The following is a 22,477-nucleotide window of genomic DNA, read 5'->3' as shown; positions in this document are numbered from 1 at the left end:
CCCAGCAGGACCCCGATGGGGGGTCTGTGAACACAGCATACGCCTGGCTGGGCCCTGAGGTACGAGAGGCAGCTAACTCCAAGCCTGCTCGCAAGAGCCACCCTTGGGAGGGCTGCAGGGGAGCAGCCCGATGGCAGGCGACCCTGGAGGTGCCTGCAGAAGGCTGGAGTGGACAGGGGCAACTCTGAGCATGAGTAGGCCTGGAGAGGCGATGGGGAGCTGTCTGGTAAGGGCAGGGCAGGGCACTCCCTGTCACTGTGGCCCAAAGCAGAGAAGGAAGGTGGAGAGATAGGGCCAGACAAGGCCAAGTCCAGCCAATGGGTCTTTTCCTTCTCTCTCTCTCTCTCTCTCTTTTGCAGTTCTGGGGACTGAACCCAGGGCCTGTCCATGTGAGGCTAGCTCTCTATCAACTAAGCCATATCCCCAGCCCCTGCTAGTGGGCCGTATCTCCTGGGCTTAGTTCCTCTGTTCACTTCATTTATCATCTGAAAACAGTTTATAAAATAGGGTGCCAGCAGCAAGCCTGGAAGATGGGAAAAGCAAAGGCCGGAGCTGTAGCTAGCTCGGTGGCAGAGTTCCAGGGTCCCGTCCAGTACCTCCAGAGGAAGAAAAAAAGAATTTGCGAAGTACCTTTCCTCCGTTCTATTAAGATAACTGATGGCAAAGATGAATGCTGAACAGAAAATAAAACAGAAAGATGAACTAAGAGTTAGGGAGGCAGCAGGATGGGGTGACCAGCTGAGGTCTGAATGAAGAGAAGGAAACTGTCACCAAAGTTTGGGGAGGAAGCCCCAGTGAAAAGAGGGCAGAAGCTAAGTATACAAGGCCGCATTTTGCTAATAAGACCATATTGAGCTGGGTGCAGTGACACATGTCTGTGATCCCAGAGACTTGGGAGCCTGAGGCAGGAGGAGTGAGAGTTCAAAGCCAGCTGTTACCGCTGTTGAGTCCTTGCTTCCATTTAGAGTGGAAAATAGAAGTTTATTAAAGGACAGCAGAAAAGACTTTTCCCGGAGGAAGAAGGGGACCCAAGAGGTGGAATCCGTGGAAGTGCGGTTGTTTCCCCTTTTTATAGTTTTCGGTGATGGAATGTAGGTGGGAGGCCGAGGGGTGGGACATAGGTGGGCCAAAGAAGTAATCTGGGCACTTCAAGTGTGCTGTTCATTAACACTTCAGCATCTTCAAGTTTGCTGTTCATTAACCTTTCTTTGGGATGGGCTATCTTCAAATCTGTTGGGGGCTGTTTCCTGGACTTCATTAACATTTCAAGAGTTGCTCAACTTTTCCGGGAATTCATTCTCACCATGGCCTCCATTTTAGATTTCACTCGATATTAGACCCAATTTACCTAACTACACTGACTACCTAATTTTAAATCTGGCTTCACAGCCTCAGCAACTTAGAGAGGACCTGAGCAACTTAGTGAGAAAAGAAACAGGCTAGGATGTGGCTCAGAGGTTATGCAATCCTGGGTTTGATATCAAATAAAATAAAGAAAAACATGTTAAGAAAATCAGGGGGCTGGGGTTGTGGCTCAGCGGTAGAGCGCTCACCTAGCAGTGTGAGGCCCTGGGTTTGATCCTCAGCAGCACATAAGAATAAATAAATAAAATAAAGGTATCGTGTCCAACTACAACTAAGAAATAGTTTTAAAAAGGAAAAAGAAAAAAAGGCTCTTTCTTCCTTCCAGTTGTAAAGAACTCATTAGTGAGTTGCACTTTCCGTTCTCTTCCTGGGGCAGGGGCTGGGTTCAGGAACTGGGCAGGAGGCTTCCTGGAGCTGCGGGGAAGATGGGGCGCCCGCAGGACTCCAGGAGTGAGCACTAGGGGGAGAAGCACCTACCTGCCCCGGGGGGTCACGTCCAGGAAGAACTGCACAAGAGCCAGCAGGTTGTGGTGGTGGTCGGACACCCAGCTGAGGGCGCAGCACAGAGGCTGGAGCTGTGGGGACAGGGGACACCTGGTGGGCTACTTTCCATTCTGACCTGCCACCCAGCCTACCTGGGGGCGAGGGCAAGGTGGAGGCCAGGACGTCCCCATCCAGGGTGCTCTGGGGACGCATCCCCATCCAGGGTGCTCTGGGGCCACCCTTGGTTCCCAGTGACAGAGCCCTAGGGGTCAGATGCAGCGCGGGGGTACCTTCCCCGGCCATTCGCGGATGTTCTCCAGGAGCAGGAGCAGGAGCTGCTGGAGGTCGCTCTTGGGCATCAGGCGGAGCCCCACGTCCAGGCTGGCGCGACAGAGCAGCTCTATGAGGCCCAGGAGGTGTGCGTCTGTGTAGGCCCCCGGCTGGGCTAGGGCACACAGCGTCAGGAACTGGAAGGAAAGGGGTCGGAGGGGCCACATGATGTGGGAAGAAGGGCCTGTGGCGTCTGGTTCCCTGACAGATGGTCAGGAGGGACTCGCGCCATGAGCCCCTCTGGCCGTGCTGAGAGGAGCGGGAGAGAATGAGCCTCGAGGCCTGGATGAGGTCTGGGGCCCTGGGGCAGCGCAGGCCCAGGGAGGGCAGTCTCCGCACGGGTGCCAGCAGCTGCAGGGCACCTGCCGCAGTGCTGAGCCAGCGCACGGGGTACAAGGACGCTCCAGAGCCAGACTGCTGAGCTGCGGCCAGGCAGGGGGAGGCCTGACTCACCTTGTAGATGTAGCTCAGGCTCAGGTCCAAGGCCACCGCCTGGGGAGGGTCCTGCTGCTGCAGCCAGCTCAGGCTGGCCTCGCTTTCCAGTAGTCTAAGGTAGAACAAAAGGGCAACAACGCAGGTGACAAGGTGTGAGAGGGTAGAGGGCAGAGGGGGAGTGAAGGCAGAAGACGAGGGTGTCCAAGGCCACCACCCCTTGGCATTGGCTTTCCAGAGGTTGGAAGCATTTGGCCTCTCAGGAGCCAGCTCAAGGTCTGCCTGCCTTCAAGATGGTGGGTGGGGTTGCAGCCATCTTGGGCGTGACTGGGCAGGGACAGTGGCCTCCGAGCCCCTCATCTAATGGCAGGATCTAGCTCCTGGCTACACAGGTTCCTCAACATGAGAGCTGGCGCCCCCAAAGCCAGTGGTGTGTGCCGGTGCGCATACACACACACACACACACACACACACTCACACTCACACTAGAGAGAGAGAGAGAGGGAGAGAGAGAGGGGGAGAGAGAGAGGGAGAAGGAGAAGGAGGGGGGTAGAGGAAGGGAGAGGGAGGGACAGAGGGGGGAAGGAGAGGTGGGGATGGGGCAGGGAGATGGGGAGGGAGAAAGGAGAGAGGGAGGAAGGTGGGGAAAGAGGGAGGTAGGGAGATGGAACACTTGAGCACCCTTAGAGCAGAGCCACAGCCTATCACAGCCTGATCTGTGAAGTGACATCCGTTGCTTCTGCTGATTTCTACTAGTCACACGGGGCAGTCTGTCTTGGTGGGGAGGGTCTTGGTGGGGAGTGTGGACACTGGGGGGTGGGGACCACCATGGGGCCAGCTCTCACATGCGTTCCATATAGACTGAGCTCGCCAGTCCTGGCTTTCTGGGACTTGGGAACGGGACTTCACGCCCAATCCCTCCCCTCAAGGGTCTTCCTCAGGAGTTCTCTTTCTGAAATTCAATGATGCACTGAAAAGCCCACCATCTGGGGCTGAGGTGGTGGGTCTGTCCCTAATCAAGCAGGGCCAACTTCAGAATAAAAACCACCCTAGAGAACCCCTTCCAGGTGCGGCCTCGATCTGACAGCTGCCTGAGACAGACACAGCAGAGCTGGGTCCCTAGTGGTGGGAGGGATCTGCTGAGCTGTAGCTGGGTCCAGGGGTCAGGGCCAGGTGACGAAATCCCTTCTTTAAAGATGAGGGTCACACTGAGAGTGGTGAGATTCTTATGGCAAAAGTGACGCCAGTGAACAGCACATTCATGTCATCCTTCCCGTGAGCTTCCGGTGCACACTCACTGGATAAGACAGCACACTCACCCTCACTGAATTATTCCGTTTCTGACAAACGTACATTGGAAATATACACACACACATTTTTATATATTAATGTCTCTTTTTTTTTTTGTATTGGGGATTAAACCAGGGGCACTTAATACGGAGCCACATCCCCAGCCCTTTCTGAGTCAGGGCCTTGCTAAGTGGCTGAGTCTGGCCTCAAATTTAGAACCTCCTGCCTCGGCCTCCCAGGTCACTGGGATTATAGGCATGGACCACCACACCTGCCTGGTCATGTTGATTTTAAATAAGTGAGTTTCCTTATAAGAAGGCTCCCATTTGCTGTGTTTGCTGTCTCTTCTAAACTAGCTCATGGTTCCCGATAACAGGGGGTTCTCAGTGACTGAGATGCTGGTGATGATAATGTTGTTGAAGGCAGCAGCTCTGGTGTAGCCAGCCTGGCCACGGGAACGGGAGGAGCGCTGTCCCTGAAGCTCTGGGAAACGCCTCTGCTCATCTTCACCTCTTGGTGCTGGTGCTTCTGCTTGGAGGAGGAGAGATCCCTCTCCTAGGCATCTGGAAAGTTGGTGCCAATGGACCAAAGCTGGTGGTGGGGAGGTTGGCTGGGTTCAGCCCTGCTTCCAGATTTTAGCATTTATTAGGGCAGGGAATGGACGAGGCTGGCATTTGCACATCTGGGCACAGGCTGGGACTGTGTCAGTGTGTGAGGGGGCACCCTACTTCGTACCAGCTTGAGCAGGCACCCGGTACATAAAAATGGGGGGCACGTCTTCAGGTTTCCCACAGGGTGAGGCAGCCGGAGTCTTCTGTAGACAAACAGGCTGCAGACAGTCTGCTGCTGCCAAGGGAGGAGGAAAGCAGAAGTGTGAGCTGGTGACACGTCTTCTCTGAGCGGTGGAGGGAGTGCGGCTGTGACAGTGCTCTCTCCTGCCTGAGAAGGCATGCCAGTCTTGCCAAGTGCAGCGGTCTCCCGCTCTAAGTACCGTCATCTCCCCAGTCCTTGTCCTTGGGAATAGCAGGGGAACAGGGAACAGAATGGGGGTCCTTGGCTCCCACCTTTCTGAGCAGTTGCTGGAGTGCCCTGGTAGTATCTGTGACCACCATTCTGAGATGCAGCTTCGTGGGGTCCCCAGGACTCCACCAACTGCTCCAGCGAGAGGCCAAGGAGCCCAGGGGAATTGCTGGCCCACCAATCCTTGCTCCCTCCTGGACTCAGCAGGTTAAGAGTGAACTTATGGTCCCTTGTTGGGACTTGGGAACCAGGACATTATACCCCAGCCTGCTGGCCCTGCCTCAGCTGTGGCTTAGGGCTCATAGTCTGCAGCCAGGAGCTGAAGTTTAGGTCTGGGTGACACTGATCTCTGACCTCGACCTGCTTCTATATCCATCTTCCCCACATGTCGAAAAATATCTGTAACTGAGCATCTTCACCTCCCCCTCCCCAGGAGGACGAGGGAAGGGTCTCCAGGCAGAAAACCTCCTGCTCCCAGAGGGTAGATGGTAGTATCTGGGCCCTGCTGCCACCACCATCAAGAGCTATCTGGCAGCAAGCAGGGTGCCCTCCGCAGGGCTGCACCCAACTGCAGCTGTCCCTCTTGCCATGGTGAGGAATGGCCACCAAGCTAAGGGAGGGGGCAGGAAGGCTAATTTTACCTGGATTGAATTACACCATCAAAAGAGGCCATTATCAACTGCCCCGTGCTGGACAGGATGTCCTTTCAATGTGCTAACTATCATTTATTTATCTGTCTGGCCTCTGCACAGGGCTGTCCTGACAGCCAGGCCCATGGATCTGAGCAGGACTCATCATCTGGTTTTGTGCTCAGGAAGCAGCCTTGGGAGACCAGCCATAGCTGGACGGTCCCTGTGTTCCCCCGTGAGACCGGAGCACTGATGAGCCCATTTTGGGTGGCAGTGTGGGCGTGAGCCCCTTCCCAAGGGTGCTAATGCTCTGGCTCCTCCTCCTCTGCCCCTTCGACCCCATATATTCCCTGTTTTCCATCCCCAGCCTTGTGACTGGGCAGGGACTGCTTATTTTCAACAAGTGGACACCTGGATGACCGCAGGGTTCAGCTGTGGAAGGACTGTATCCTTCTGAAAGAAAATCCTGAAGCACGTTCAGATAAAAGATGGTGATGGATTTGAAAGAAATCTGAGATTAAAAACCAATAGTGAGGGCTGGGGTTGTGGCTCAGTGGTCGAGCGCTTGCCTAGCGTGTATGAGGTACTGGGTTAGATTCTCAGCACTGCATATGAATAAAATAAAGCTCCATCAATGTCTTAAATCAAAAACCAATGGAGAGGCTATAATCCCAGCAGTTTGGGAGGCTGAGGCAGGAGGGCTGAGGCAGGAGGACCATGAGTTCAAAACCAGCCTCAGCAACTTAGTAAGGCCCTGAGCAATTCGGTAAGACCCTTTTTCTAAATAAAATAGAAAAAAGGACAGGAGATGTGGCTCAGTGGTTAAGTGCCCCTGGGTTCAATCCCTGGTACCCAAAAGAACAAAAACAAAAACACAATAGGAAGGTTGGGCATCGTGGCACACACCTGTAATCCTAGTGACTTGGAGAACTAAGGTAGAAGGGTCACAAGTTTGAGGCCAGCCTCTAAAACTTAGTATGACCTTATCTCAAAATAAAAAATAAAAAGGGCTAGGGATGTGGCTCAGTGATAAAGCACCCTGGCTTCAATCCTCAGTAACCCCCCCCCCCCCCCCCCCCCGCGAAAGCAGTGAAAGGCACATCTTCCTCATAGCAACCAGAGGGACAGCTGGGTCACGGGGCCTGTGCACAGACAGCCCTTCATTTCTAGCCTTCGTCATTATAAGGCTCTGTAGTGTGCCCCTCCCCCAAAGATACCCAGAGGCATCTCTTCTGTGGGGAAGTCCTACATGAGGACAACCCTAGAAGGCATCAGAGAAGAAATGCCTGGCGTAGAGTCATTGGCACAGGGCAGGCCTCTAGTGTGGTCAGGAGCAAGAATGGGCAGGCCATAGGGAGAGGGTGCTTCTTGGCGATTCCTCCTGCGGCCTACCTCCCTGAGGATTGTTGAACCCTGCTGGGGAGGTGCTGAGCCTTGCTGGTGTCTCCTGAATGTTCTGGAGGAGCTGTCCCCCAACCCCATGGCACCATCCAGGGCCTTCCCAAGCGCTGTGGCAGCCAGCCACCCAAGGAGTAACTGAGCATCTTCACCTCCCCCTCCCCAGGAGGACGAGGGAAGGGTCTCCAGGCAGAAAACCTCCTGCTCCCAGTGGCTTGGCAGGTGGACCTCAGCCTGCTCTTACAAGGCTCAAGCTGGGACCTTTCCCATGGCCATCAGCCAATCCTCCAGGACAGCTTGGAATCCTCCTGGGGGAAACGGTGTCAACGGCCGGGTTAAGGTCTGGGGTCCGTGGAAAGGAGGCAGGGGGTCAAAACAGCAGGTGTGGGCATGAGACCACACAGCTCTGAGCTCTGCCCTAGGACAGCACGGCTCCCTGTGCCTGAAGAAGCTGGAGGCCTGCGTGCTGGGGTTTGTGGAGCAGTGCCGAGATGATGTGCTTAAATGGCAAGAGTTCAGAGCCAGGTAGGTATGGTGGCACATGTCTGTAATCCCAGCAGCTCATGAGGCTGAGGCAGGAGGATCAGGAGTTCAAAGCCAGCCTCAGTAATTTAGTGAAGCCCTAAGTAAGAGAGCCTATCTCTAAATAAAATATTAAAAAAGGCTGGGGATGTGGCTCAGTGGTTAAGTGCCCCTGAGTTCAATCCCTGGTACCAAAAAAAGGGCCACAATTCTAACGCCCACCTGCCCCCTGCAGCCTCTGGAGACAGCCGAGTTGCTCCGCAGTGTGAAGGGCAGGAAGCAGTCACACCTTGGCAGAACCAGTAAGAGAGGGGAAGGGGAAAGTGGCTTTGGAGTGTGGAGTCTAACCTGGTGGTAGATGGTTTCCAGGGCCACCTCCCACTTTCCAGGGAGAGCTCGGGGTTCATCCAGCAGTCAGAAGTAGCTCTTCTGATCCCCTCCACTGGTCTCCCACTCCATGTGCATTTGCTTTTTGGAGTGAAATTCAAATTTCCCCCACTCATCTGAGACAGGGGTGTGACTGAAGCTCTGCATTAGGAAGCGGCAAGTGGCTTCTTACACCAGATACGGACACCGAGCTCCGGGGAGAGGGGCAGGAGCGCAGGCTGGCACACGCGTGGGGTGTTTCCAGCAGAGCTGAGTGCAGCTAGCTTGGCAGACAGTTACTAAACAGTCGTAGAGCAGGTTCTTAAGGAAGCGCCTGCTTTTCCTGAGGAGGAACATCGCCAGTCAGCCACCAGTAGCCAGGGAGAGGCACCTCCTGGGCTAGAGGGACTGTTAGCTGGATGCTTGGTGGGAGCTCCTCAAAGAATCCTCCAGGAAGCCAGATGTGCCAGGATTTGTAGAACAAGATCATAACACTTTTACAGCCTGGATGTGGCCACTATCTGCTGACGACAGTTATGTGCGTATTGTGTGGCGCTGTCCTTTCCAGGGACAGTGCACATGCAAATTAGCATCACCATCCACCAACTACCACACTCAGCCCAGGCGCAAAGTGGGCACACGAGAAACAAGAGAGCACTGTGGAAATGACAGGGAAAACCGCCTTGCTGTGTTCCAGCTGCCGTCAGCAGTGGACCCACCAAGAGCCCTGGAGCAAGGCTTGCGAGATGGGGACACGTCTGGGGAGCTCCCAACCATCCGAGAAGTCTGGGCTCCACCAGGAGGTGGGGAAGCGAGGTCTCACTCAGCAAGTGGCTGAAACAAACACTTGATGAAGAGGTGAGGCTCACCTACCCCATTCTCCCCAGGCCTGAGGCTGGGTGCATGGGAGCACACATGCCAGCCCTGGACAGATCTGCATTTCCAGGTGGCACATGCCACTGCTCTGAAGCTCCCCACCCTGAGGGCTAGAGCCAAGCCCAGTAACTGGTGATCAGAGGAAAGGCAGCAGAGGGGAAGGGAGGAAGAGGAGGCACCCACCTGCTGCCATGCTGAAAGGGCCCCAGCAGGTATAGGGCAGGGTTGTGGGCTCCCAGGCTATGGAACACCTCCATGACCTCCTGTAACGAGGGGTACCACAAGCGCATGTCTTCATCTGTCAGGACAAAGGAGGGCAGAGAGTCAGCTCAGAGAGAGGAGGGAAAGGCCCACTCCTCTCTCCAGAAGGCTGCCACAGGGATGTCTGGTGCAAGGCAGCCCCTTCCTGCTTCATCTGGCATCGCAGGTGTTATCATCAGACAGGAAGCAATGAATGGTTTCCGGACACTTGCTGGAGCTCTGCGAGCCTGTGCATGCTTTATCAGTCTTCAAGGTATGGCTACAGACAGGTGCAAGGGCCGAGGTGACGGTGCCCTGAGCATCCATGCTAGGCAGCCATTGGGTGCTTAGCTGCTCACAGCTAAGTGACACAAGGAGTCCTGAACCAAAGGCTCCGAAACTTAAGCTTTAGAGGACACTAGCCTCTAGTCAGGTATGGCGACATCTGCCTGTGATCCAAGCCACCGGGGAGCCTGAGGCAGGAGAATCATTGAGTTTAAAAAACAAAAAGAAAGAAGAGGCAATGCTAGCTGCAGTAGGCCCCAGCCCTCTGCCACCAGGGATACAGCCTGCTGTGGCTTGTCACTGCCCTCACTGTCACATCTGGGTGCTCCCTGGGCCTCTGCCTGCCAGCGGCATGCCTTGCTGCCCTGTCTTTTGGGCAACAGTGGCCCATAGGTACAGTCTCTCCGCACCAATTTAACAAGACACGCAGGACAATCTGCCCAAATCAACACAGACGGAAAGTTGTGTGTACACAGCGCCTTTTCTCCTGTCAGACCATTTAAGGGCACTGTCACGGCCAAGGGAGTAGAAAAATAACAAACAATGTGGTCAAGCATATCTTCCAAAGATGGCCACGTCGAGGTGGCCCATCTCGTACCACGGCTCCCCCCCCCTCACCAGGAGGCAGCGTCCACAGCTCCACCCTGCCGGCCACTCCTTCATGTCATCTTACTCATCAATTTCCTGGCTTCTTGCCGGCCTCTCACCACTTGAATGCAAATTCTATGGAGGCAGAGGCCACATCTGTGTTGGTCATCTCCATGTGCCCAGGGCCCAGAGCAGTGGCCAGGGCACAGGGGAAGCTGAATAAATGAATGAGCGAACGGATGACAGGGATCCCAAGCAAAGCACAACCTAGTTCTTCACAACTAAGAGGGGAGCTGTAGGTAGTCACAGGATGAGCTAGCAGTGTCGAGGACACAGATGTTGTCAAATGTTACACTTGACAATGGACAAGGCCATTGTCAAGACTCTGGCAGGCTGGGCTCAGAGCCATGAGCTCTGTCAAACCACAGCCGTTTCTGGAGGGTGAGAGTTTGGGAGAGTTCTGCCTTCAGGGCCCATGGTGTGCAGAAACTAGCCAGGTGTGAAGGGTCAACAGGGGCCCAGGGGAGACCCTGACTTTGGGCAGCTCACAGTGCAGGAGGGAGAGGAGCCAGCTAGGTGAATGAGCACGAGTGAGCGCATCTGTGACAACCAAGGCAGGAGAAGGTTACAGAACGTGCTCAGAGGAGGGGGACCTGATTTTTGGTGGACAGCAGGAACAAACAAGGCACCTGTCACAAGAGAGGGGAAGGACGTTCCAGCAGTGGGACAGACTTGATGAAGGCAGAGTAGCATGAAAGAGTGGCGGGGCAGAGACCAGAGATAAGCACGGGGCACAGAGCAGGGCAGGCTAGGCAGGGCCAGGGCTTCTGCAAGGACGACCGCCAAAAGCAAGCTTCCTCCACTCAGGGGTACAGCGAGCCCTGCCTGCTGTAGTCTGGCAGATAGCAGAATGCAGGCCCAGGGGCTCTGAGAACAGTCTAAGGACATTTCTTCCACAGACATCGAGTGTCTCTTTGGAAACGTATATGGGTCAGGACTCACCAACAAGCAATCAGACTCTCAGCAGAGAAAGAACTTTCTCGTTTGTTTTTTCCCTTTCGTGACAATACCTCTGGCCTGCTGCACAAGTGAGCCGGGAAGAAGGAGGTATGCAGGGCACAGGGGGACCACTACCAGTGCCTCTGGGACTCACGCAGGTGGAAGACGGACACACAGGTGCATGGCTGCTGAAAAGCCCCATGAAGGGAAGTAGCACCCACCTACCAGAGCCCAGCTCGGAGCTTGGCGCTGTCCCCCTCCTCTCTCCCCCACCCAGTGATCACTCTGCACTGCAGAGGACCCTGGCCGACATGGGGGCAGTTTCAGAGGAGGTTGCCCAGATGCCCTGGGATAAATCAGTCCCCGTCAACAGCCCTGGAAGTTGGTAACATGATGACAGGAAAATCCCACCCCAGAGCCCATAATTAACACTGTCTGTAAGTAGGCCATGCGCTCAGCTTTTCCTCAGCACTGTTTGTCCCAAATGAGAAATTTCTGGAGAGCTGACATAGAAGGAAACCCAGACGTGAAGTGGCCAGGCCCCGCCCCCTCACTCAGTTTCTCCCGCACAGCTCTTCTGGAGGAGTGCTGGGGCAGTGCCTGGGCACAGGGCCTTTTAAAATGCCAGCGTAGGCAGCCCCTGGCAGCTGGGCTCTGTCCAGAGGCCAAGACTGAAAGCAGCCCTTAGGTGCCTCTCCTGGGATGGGAGTGATGTTCTGCGGGGTAAAGAAAGCACCAGGTCTAAAATAAAAGCCACCTTTTCATCTGGGTTGTGCAGGAAGCTACCTGACCACTGCTCCAGGCACGGTGGTGCGGAAGGGCAAATCCACACTCATCCCAAGAACCTGCGCTGGCCCCAGGGCTCCAGGCCTGGCTCCCTGCTCCCCTCCCTGTGCTCAGCTGGGGCCCCGCAGGTGTGCGGGTAGTAGGCAGGTCCCGAGGCTGCAGGCCTCTGGTCTTATCCTTCTTGAGCCACCCCCCAGGGTACATAGCTAGGAGTATAGGGCTGGCTGCATTAGAGGGCCAAGTGGTGCTACCTGCCGGGTCCTGAGTCTCTGTGGCCACCCCTGACAGGAGGAGGGAAGGTTTCCATCACTTTTTCATTTTTTTTTTGCAGTGCTGGGGACTGAATCCAGGGTTTGCCATGTGAGGCAAGTGCTCTACCACTGAGCTACGTCCCTGGTCCCCCATTGCCCTTATGCGGGGAAGGGGCTGGTTCCTGGGGGATAGGGGGCTGGCCTCCAGACTGAGTCCTGATCCTCCCGGGGTCGGGGGCTCATAGCAGTCACCGGAGGCCTTAACTGTATTTCATATCGCAGCTCTAATTCCTGAACTTCCCGCAGCACCTTTGTACTTAAATTGACACTTGGTCAGTGAGCTTTAGTTTCATTTAAAATGTTTATTGCGGGGCGGGGGCTGGGGCTGTAGCTCAGTGGTAGAGCGCTTGCCTAGCATGTGTGAGGCACGGGTTTCGATTCTCAGCACCACATATAAATAAATAAAGGTCCATTGACAACTAAAAGAAATATTTAAAAAAATAAAATAAAATGTTTATTCACTCCCAAATGGGAACTGAACTCGGGAGCTGTTCTAGTCCTTCTGGGACCCAGCAGAGAGGAGAGGTGACAGGGTCAGTGAGGGACACACCACACACGTACATCTCAGGCACATTCTGGCCAAGATGGCCTGGGGGCAGGGGGACACTGGAGCAGGCCTCCTGAGGGATGCGGGTGACAAGGCTGTAGACAGGAGAAAGAGCCTCACAGACCAGACGGAGGCCAGGGGATGCATGCAGGTGCTGAGGGAGGTGGAGGAGGGGTGAGGGGGACAAGCAAAGGTGAAGGGCAAAGGGAAGCAGAAGGTCTGAGGATCTATGTCCTCAGTGAGAAGGCAGACCTGCACCAAGCCCTTTGTAATTTAGTCGTGTGTGTGTGCGATGCTAGGGACAGAACCAGGGCCTCACCCGAGCTGCAGGTGCTCTACCGACGAGCTTCACCCCAGCCCTCGAGTCTGTTTGTTTTTTGATTTGGTTCCAAGGATTGACTCAGGGGTGCTTGATCGCTGAGCCATATCCCCATCCTTTAAAAATTTTATTTAGAAACAGGATCTTGCTTAGGGCCTCACTAAATTGCAGAGGCTGGCTTTGAACTCTCAATCCTCCTATCACAAAGACATAAAATCCTAGTCTCTTTAAACCCCAGTGGGTTTTGCTTTTTATTTTGTTCTTTGGCTCTGTGTAGCCTAACCTAATTCCAGCAGGTGTGAGTTGTGCCGGTCGGCGCAGTGCATCTCTATCCTGCACACTGGGGCCTCCAAGACTTACTTGCCTCAGCCTCCTGAACTGCTGAACTACAGGTGCGTGCCACCATACCTGGTTTCAACTCTGGGTTCTCCCCCCCTCCCCACTATTTGTTGTAGCCATTTTCAGGTACCTTAATGACCTTAATGACTTCAGTGTCCTTACGACTCGTTACATGGCCTCACTATTGACAGCTGTTTCTAAAATTTCTGCAGAAACACTTGCAGGTAAGCAGATTCACCAGCTGGCTAGCGAGTCTGGGTTTTAAAGCCACATACACTCCACCACCTGACCTTCAGTGTCAGGGCAGCACAGGGCACCGTGTCCTTCCCGACACCAAGCCAGTTCTTCCAGGGGGATGCTTATGAATCCTGAACTGGTCCCCGTTCTTGGTCTCTCCCCTCCTTTTCAAGCCCCAAACCTACATTCTTTCAGAATGGGTTCTGTTTCCTCTCTGTCCTACTACTAGCTCCACAGGGTCTTGATTTCCCCTAGTCTTCCCACTCACCCTGAGCCTCAGGCCCTCCCTTTGTGCCCTGCTCTGCTGTTACCCACCCTACACTCCACCCCCATCCTGGAGGCCCTGGCCTGTCTGTTCCTGAGACAGTGTACCAGGGGAGGCCACCTCTCCTCTCTCCTGGCCTCTGTAACTCACACCACTGCCTGTGTCATCTGACACCGTAAGTCTTGGAGGCCCCAGTGTGCAGGATAGAGATGCACTGCACCGACCGGCACAACTCACACCTGCTGGAATTAGGTTAGGCTACACAGAGCCAAAGAACAAAATAAAAAGCAAAACCCACTGGGGTTTAAAGAGACTAGGATTTTATGTCTTTGTGATTAAAAAAGAGGCCTGCAGTGGGGTAGACCACACTTGGTGCAGGAACAGGACTGCGCCTGCAGGATCTTGGTGCCCATCTCTCTGCTCTGCCATCTTGGCATGTGCCTCCTGTGCTCCAGGTCATCCCATGGTCCAGGATGGCTGCTGGAGGCCCAGCTATCACATCTCAACTCCAGGCAACAATTTTCCACTTTGCCACCTAAAGTATGCATTCCTGGATTATTTATATGGATGCAAGGCCCGTCTGTGTGACCTGGGACTTAGTACCAAACCACCTTCCCAAGTTCAGAAAGCAAGAATTTGAGACAGATTTAGACACAACCAAAGAGTTTGCCAGCAGTTTCCTGAATGGACAGTTGACTCCAGTTCTCTCACTGTGCATTTGTGAGCCTCAGATTTTTGGACTATAACTCATCTCTGGAATAAAATGAAACAGAAAACACCAAATGCAGGCAAGGATGGAAAGCGATGAAAATTTTCTTTCATCGCTGGTGGAAATGTCTACTGGTCCATACACTTTGCAGACAGCCTGGCAGCTTCTCAGAAAGCTAAACACGCTCTTACCATAAACCCTGGCAACTGCCCCTGAAAACTTAGGTCCATAAAAAATCTGCACAAATTTTTTTTTTTCAGGGGTTGGGGAGTGCTGGGGATTGAACCCAGGGGTGCTTAACCACTGAGCCACATCTCCAGTCCTTTGTTATTTTGAGACAGGGTCTCAGTTGCTTAGGGCCTCACTAAATTGCTGAGGCTGGCTTTGAACTTGCAATCCTCCTGGCTTTAGCCTCCTGAGTTGTTGGGATGACAGGTGTATGCCACCGTGCCCAGCTGCACATGAATGTTTATAGCAATTTTATTTGTAATGATCAAAAATTGGAAGTAACCAGGATGACTTTCAATAGTGAACAAATTATGGCATCAGATATTATTCAGCAATAATAAAAAAAATGAGAGCCGGGTACAGTGGTGCACACCTGTAATCCCAGCTACTCAGGAGGCTGAGGCAAGGAGGATCACAAGAGTTCAAGGCCAGCCTCAGCAACTTAGTAAGACTCTATCTCAAAATACATTTTAAAAAGGGCTGGGGATGCAGCTTGGTGTAGAGTGACCCTGGATTCAATCCCAGGACCAAAAACAGAAAAAGGAAAAAGGAAATGATCTATGAAGACACAGAAAGCCAAGGAGGGACTTGAAATGCTCTTGTTGAGTGAAAGAAGCTGCTTGAGAAGCTACACACTGCACAGTTCCAACAGTGGGACATTCCAGAAAAGAGAACCATGCAGAAACTTAAAAAACGCTGTGGCTGCCAAGGACTGGGTGGGGGTATATATAAGATGCGTGGGGAGAACCCAAGGACACTTTTAGGGTAATGAAACTTCTGTATGATACAGGAATGAGGGACACGTGTCAGGACATTTGTTAAAACCCACAAAACTGCACAACCTAATTTAAGCCACAGATTTTAGTTAATAGTGACATTGATATTGCCCATCAATGATAACAAATATTCACACTAACATAAGATGCTGACAACAGGGGACACTGTGGGTGGGGGCAGAGGGGGTCATGAGAACTCTATGTACTTTCTTATCCATTCATCTGTAAGCTGAAAACTATTCTCGAAAAATAAAGGCTGCTGCCAGGTGCGGTGGTGCCTGCCTGTAATCCCAGCGGCTAGGGAGGCTGAGGCAGGAGGATCACAAGTTCAAGGCCAGACTCAACAACTTAAGGAGGTCCTAAGCAACTCAGTGAGATCCTGTTTTAAAATGTAAAAAGGGCTGGGGATGAAGTTCAGTGGTGGGCACCTGCTTGGCATGCAGAGGCCTGCAAAGCGACAGAAGAGGCCACCCCACACAGTGCCTTGGGGGAGGAGCAGATGCTGGCAGGGCAACGAACAGTGGCCTTCGTGCTCTTGTGCTCAGGAATCAAGGATCCAGCTGAGAACCAGCCATGTTCTGGGATCACCTGGGGAGCAGACATGACCGCTATCTGTGCGCCACTCCCAGCCTGGCTTGATTACGTATGGCCTAGGTTTTGGAATTAAAAAAAAATTCCCAAGTGATTCAAATACCACAGCCAAGCTCAGGTCCCGCTGAGCTAAGGAAAGCTGTGGTCCTCCCTCTGGAACAACACGCAGGACATGCTTATGTGCTCTGGCAGGTGATGAGGCTGGTAGGGTGGGCGTCAATTCATGGAGCCGACCTCAGCACCCTCCCATGCCCAGAGCTCCAGGCTTTGCACCTGAGACCAACTGTCCATGGCCTGGGAGCCCAGGGGTTCCAAGTCCCAGCTGCTCATCAGCGTCACCTGGGGAGGTTTTAAAACCCAGGCAGGCTGCACCTTGGAACCATCTCAGAGGACAGGACCTGGCATCAGTACTTTGTAAAGCTCAGCCACAGTTAAAAATTGCCATGGCTGGAAGCTGAGTCCTGGAGGAGCTACCAGCACCCTCTCTTCGGGGTCTAAAGGTCATATCAGAAGCGCTCTCTAGCTGGGTGCGGTGGCGCACGCCTGTAACTCCAGTGGCTCCAGAGGCTGAGGCAGGAGGATGGCAAGTTCAAAGCCAGCCTCAGCAACAGCAAGATGCTAAGCAACTCAGTGAGACCCTGTCTCTAAATAAAATACAACATAGGGCTGGGGATGTGGCTTCGTAGCCGAGTGCCCCTAGGTTCAATTTCTGGTATATCCACCCCCCCCCAAAAAAATGAAGTGCTCTCCAGATAGGCACGGTGATGTACACCTGTGATCCAGGAGGCTGAGGCAGAGGGACTGCAAGTTGGAGGCCAGCCTCAGCAACTTAGTGGGGGCCATAAGCAAATTAGGGAGACCCTGTCTCAAAACAATACATGAAAAGGGTCTGAGGATGTAGCTCAGTGGTGAAGTCCCTGAGTTCAACTCCCAGTACCAAAATAAAATAAAAAGTTCAAGTCACATGAATTTGCTGAGGCTGGCTTTGAACTTGTGCTCCTCCTGACTCAGCCTCCTGAGTCACTGGGATTATAGGCATGTGCCACCAGGCCTCTCCCTCTCATTTCAAAAGGTGTATTGAGAGTCTTGAGCGAAAGAGATGAGATAAGCGCTTGTTATTGCCTGTCACTCTCACACCCCTGTGAGAGGTCTGTGCCCTGGGCCAGACTCATACCCTGTGGCTCTTCTCAGCCCTAGGTGGGCATCAGGAGCACTTACAAGTTTTCTAGAACTCCTGGTGTTGGGAGTTGAATGCTCCACAGGCACTGAACTGGGGTAAAGCAGGAGTGACTGCCCCATAGACCAGCAGGCTCACACCCTGCCCTGGGAAGACCAGACTGCACATCCAAGCTTGGCCAGCACACACAGTTCCTCTCCGACGATCCACATAGGACAGGAGCAGCTGATGTCTGCTGCAGGCAAACAATGCTCTGTCCCTCACTCCTTCAAATAATAACTGCCGAGTCCTGTAGTGCGCCTGGCTCATATCACTGCCAGGAACCCAACAGAAGGTCAGAACTCCAAACCCCACAGAGACATGCTCCCTGCCCTGGAGCTCACAGTCCCAGGGAGAGGCAACTTCAATCATAGGATGCACATATCAACTGCAACTTGGGCCACAGAGGGCGGAAGGTGGAATCTGAGAGTAGAAGAAAGGGGCCTGGGCAGGCCCTGTGGAGGAGCCCAGTGATCTAGAGGAAGAGATGGGGTTAAGAAGGCAAAAGACAAGTTGCTGCTATGGGGAGGGAAGAGAGCAGCTTCATAGGTAGAGGAGTCCTTCAGTATGTACATGCACAGGCCCTGAGGCAGGAGGAATGAGCACAGAGGCAGTGAGGCTGAGCACAGACAGTGAGAGAAAGTGTGGGGTCTGATGAGCTGGACAGGTGGGTGACCACGCAAGAAACAGTGTGCATCACGCAAATGGCGTGGAGCTCACAAGCATTTCTTCTGCTTTCCAGGCCCTGATTATCTGTAAAATGGAGTCACAATTGTATCTACTTGTTGGAAAAAGATCAAATTAAACTCTCTTGAATGTTAGCTATTATTTTGCATTAAGTCATTTTTAATATCATATCTGATAATAATGTTTTAAAGACAAAGATCAATGATGAAGTGAGTTACTTTGATCACTGAATTCTAATTTCACACTTTGAAAGGGCCAGGCCATGTGAATGACAGTGCCCAGGGAGCCCAGCCAAGGGGTCTCCTGGGTGGTCCTCCAAGTGTTTTCCTACCCCTTTGGGTCTACACGACGTTCTCACGGTAGCAACGGGGGATTAGGAGTGCAGCCGGGGTGGCAGACCTGGATCCCAGCTGGCCTGGGCCTGGACCATGGAACTGGCCCTGGGGAACCCGAGAGAGGCCTGTGTGTGAACGGAGCGTTCACATAAGAGCTCCACGTGTGGGTAACCCTCACTCCACCACCAGGAAGGTGCCATCTGCTGATGAGGGTGTCAAGCAGCCCCAGGGGCAGCTGTCCACATGTGGGGCCTCCACCCAGGAGCCTCTGAATGGCACACTTCCTGCCACCCCTGCGGGAGGCTTCCCTGACCACGTGAGCCAGGCAGACACAGTGAGGTGAGGATGCCTCCTATAAGACAGTGGCGAGCACAGAGTGTCCACCAGATGTGCAGATGGATGGACTTGGGCTATCTGAAACCTTCTCCAGCTGACATGGTGGTGCACACCTGTGATCCCAGAGGCTTGGGAGGCTGAGGCAGGAGGATGGTTCAAGGCCAGCCTCAGCAACTTAGTAAGGACCCGAGCAACTTAGTGAGACCCTGTCTCAAAATAAAACATAAAAAGAGCTGGGGATGTGGCTCAGTGGTTAAACACCCCTGGGTTCAATCCCCAGTATAAAAAATAAATAAAAATAAAATTTTTTTTAAAAAAAGCCTTCTCCAAAACCAAAAAGAAACAAAAAACCAACTGTGTGAGAATAGGCTGATATAGAATAGCCAAAGCAGAACAACAGATTTTTTTTAATATTTATTTTTTAGTTATAGCTGGACACAATGCCTTTATTTTATTTATTTATTTTTATTTGGTGTTGAGGATCCAACCCAGGGCCTTGCAAGTGCTAGGCGAGCATTCTACTGCTGAGCCACAACCCCAGCCCCAAGAATGACAGAAATTAAGAAGTATAGAGAGTACATGGAAGGTTTGTGCTAGCTCCTGTGGCTGATGTAATGATTTCTGATTCAGAGAGAATAGACTTCTGATCTGATAACAGCTGTTATCTTCTGCACACAGATCAGGCACATCAACCCGTCATTTCCTCCAACCCTGAACACTCTTGAGGGTCAGCACTGGCTCTGAGTCTCCCTGTGGCTCCAAGCTGCTGGGGTTCCCAGGGGGTGACTGCCACGAGTCCTGTCTCTTCCCCATCTTCCCCAGCCTATGTCGTCACCAATGACACATCCTCTCATTCCCATGGGATGTCTCTGCTCAAAAATTCATGAGTCACCCTAGAGTTCCAATCCCAGAATGCTTGGCTGGCCTTGAAATGTTTTTGATTGATGATAAAACTATAAAAACATGCTAAGAGTTGAATGTGCTAGATGTATATTATATGACTTATACTTAAAAAAACTAAAAAGCCAGGCATGGTGGCCCTTGCCTGTAATCCCAGTGACACAGGAGGATGAGGCAGAAGGATTGCAAATTCAAGGCCAGCCTCAGCAACTCAGGCCCTAAGCAACTCAGTGAGACTCTGTCTCAAAATAAAAAATACAGAGGGCTGGGGATGTGGCTCAGTGGTAAAGTTCCCCTGGGTTCAATTCCTGGTACCAAAGGAAATTCCCCTCAAAGAAAACTCAAATCCCTAACTAAAATCAAATCATTGACTAATTTGAATCAATCAGTTAAGGAAGAAATAATACTAGTTCTACACAAATGCTATCAGAAAATTGAAAAGGAAGTATCTGTTCTCATCCCAGTCTACTAAGTCAGCATTACGCTGATACCAAAACCAGAAAGAGGAAATTACAGATTAATATCCTTCATGAGCTTAAATGCAGAAATTTCTACAAAATTAAGCAAACTGAATACACAAAAAAATTAGCATTAGCATGACATGACCAAGTGGGATTTGTTCCAGAATGCAAAAATAAGTGAATAAACGGTCAAAAATCAATTGATCTAACTCAGTATATTAAGAAACTAAAGAAGAAAAATGATTTTATCATCTCAATATCACAACCTCCATTTCTGATAAAAATTCCCAGCCAAGTAGGAGATGATGGAGGCTGCAGCCGCGGTCAGTGAGCAGCACCGACCACACTGTGGGGTACTGGCAAAGACCCGACGACAAGAGCAGGCCAGCGCTACTCGAAGAGCACCAAGGAGGAGAGGAGATGGGGAGAAATCTAGCAACAGAACTGCAAGACTGGCAAGTCAGCCCAGAGCCCCAGATGAGGGTACTGGAACTCCAGGGGCCAAGGGAAAAGCGTGGGGACCAAGGGACGAAGAACAAAGCATCCCAAGACCTTGCTAAGGAGAATGAAACAAATTCATTCTCAGAGCTGAACTTCTCGCCCACTTTCAGAGTATCCAAAGAATGTTCTGGCAGAGTCAGTCTGTGACCTGTATCCCTTTCCTCCTCCACAGATACCAAAGGCCCAGGACGGAGTGGGGGAGAGGCCAGGCGGTGTCTCCGAGGCCAACAGGAGCATCTCCCTGTGTTTGGTCCTTGCCACAGGTTCCCAGGGCACTGCTCCAACTCAGGGTCAGCAGCTCTATGTTTGTTAAAAAAACATGAGGCGATTTCTCTCAAGCAGTTAACTGCCCAAGAATATGTTTGGTTTCAAAATCAAATGCTACCCTCCACACAAATAAAACTATTGGAGTCAATCAATAAACCAGTCCGGCAAGGTTTCAGGATGCAAAGTCAGTATGCAAAAACCTGTTGTGCTTTCACACACTGGCAATGAACAACCTGGAAAGAAATTAAGAAAATAATCCCATCTATAATAGCATCAAAGCAATCAACTATCCAGGAATAAATCTAAGAACTGTAACACATGCATACTGAAAACTACAAAGAACTGTTGAAAGAAATTAAAGACAATCTATATAAATGGAAAGACATCCCATGTTTATGGACTACAAGGCTAAATATTATTAAGATGGTTCTATGGTTCCAATATGTACCCCTAAAGTCCATGTGTCAGAAACCTATCCTCAAGGCCCATGCTGAGAGGCAGAGCCTAAAGAGGCAAGACTCCTCATGAAGGCAGCGCTGCTGCTGTGGGCAGGGTCAGTCATCTCAGGAATGGGTTCCTGAGGAAAGCACAAATCTGGTCTCTTTCCCTCTTGCACACACTCTCACGGCATGAATCTTCCACCAAGTTAGGCTGCAGCCAGAGGTGGTCCCTCGATCCGGGACTTCCCAGCCTCCAGAACTGTGAACCGAATAAGCTTCTTCTGTTGATAACTCCCTAATCTGTGAAATTCTGTCACAGCAGCACAAAATGACTGAGACAGATGGCAATATCACCAGAGTTGTCTACAGATACAGGACAACCAAGATCAAAACTCCAGCTACAGAAATGAACAAGCTGATCCTGCAATTCATACAGAAATGCACAATATCCAGCACAGCCAAGCAGCTTTTAAAAGAATAGCTGGAAGACTCAGACTTCCCAATTTCAAAACTTACAATAAGCCACGGCAATCAGGGATGTTTGGTACTGGCAAAAGGACAGGCATACAAATGGAAGGGAACTGAGGGTCTAGAAATAAACCCTCACATTTATGGTCAATTGTTTTTCAACAGGGGCTCCGAGATCTTTCTTCCTGGGAGAAAGAAGACTTTCTTGAATAAGTGGTGGTAGGACAACTAAATATCCAAATGCAAAATAATGAATCTGGACTCCCAGCTCACATTGTGAGGAAAAATGAACTCAAAACGCTCACAGACCCAAACTGATGAGCTAAAACAAGGAAACTTGAAAGAAAACAGACAAAAATCTTGATGAGCTAGGATTGGGCAATGATGTCTTTAAGTTTGATGCCAGAAACACAGGCCACAGAAGAAAGAAACTAGATAAACTGGACTTCATCAAAATTAAAAGATTTTTGTGCATCAAAAGATATTATCAAGGCAGTAAAAAGACAACCCACAGAATGAGGGAAACTATTTGGAAGTCATGTATTTGGTATGGGTCAGTATCCAGAATACACACAGAACTCCTGCAAGTCAACGAAAAACCCAGGAAACAGGGATGGTGGCTCATGCCTGGAATCAATCCCAGCTATTTGGGAGTCTGAGGCAAGAGGATCCCAAGTTCAAGGCCAGCCTCAGCCACTTAGCCACTCCCTGTCTAAAAGTAAAATAAAATAGCTAATGAGCACATGAAAAGACGCTCAACTCGTCAGTGTGGAAATGAAACTCCAAACCACTGAGACAGCACTTCACACCCTGTAGGGTGAGAACTTTCAAAAAGATGGATGACAGAAAATATCTGTGAGGAAAAACTGGAACCCCCAAGCGTGCTGTGGGAATGTCAAATGATACGGCCACTTTGGAAATCAGCCTGGGGATGA

The 22,477-nt window shown here is 51.7% G+C and overlaps 1 protein-coding gene and 1 non-coding gene across 4 annotated transcripts in view; both read right to left on the bottom strand.

Annotated features, from left to right (window-relative positions):
• The window catches only part of Fam178b (family with sequence similarity 178 member B), an 84,935-nt gene that overhangs the window by 33,755 nt on the left and 28,703 nt on the right, over positions 1-22,477 (bottom strand). For all 3 annotated transcript variants that reach the window (XM_071601291.1, XM_071601293.1, XM_071601292.1), the window contains 4 exons: positions 8,895-9,009; positions 2,632-2,725; positions 2,139-2,315; positions 1,843-1,940 (listed from right to left, as the gene is read on the bottom strand). In XM_071601291.1, the coding sequence (XP_071457392.1) occupies positions 1,843-1,940; positions 2,139-2,315; positions 2,632-2,725; positions 8,895-9,009 (484 nt within the window). The remainder of the gene's footprint in view (positions 1-1,842; positions 1,941-2,138; positions 2,316-2,631; positions 2,726-8,894; positions 9,010-22,477) is intronic.
• On the bottom strand, positions 13,234-13,373 carry LOC114078756 (small nucleolar RNA SNORA33). The gene has a single exon (XR_003580392.1). It is a non-coding gene; the product is annotated as a small nucleolar RNA SNORA33 (small nucleolar RNA).

This window comes from Marmota flaviventris, chromosome 14, assembly GCF_047511675.1.
Source record: "Marmota flaviventris isolate mMarFla1 chromosome 14, mMarFla1.hap1, whole genome shotgun sequence".
NCBI lineage: Eukaryota > Metazoa > Chordata > Mammalia > Rodentia > Sciuridae > Marmota > Marmota flaviventris.
This window is presented reverse-complemented; position numbering and strand designations above follow the sequence as displayed.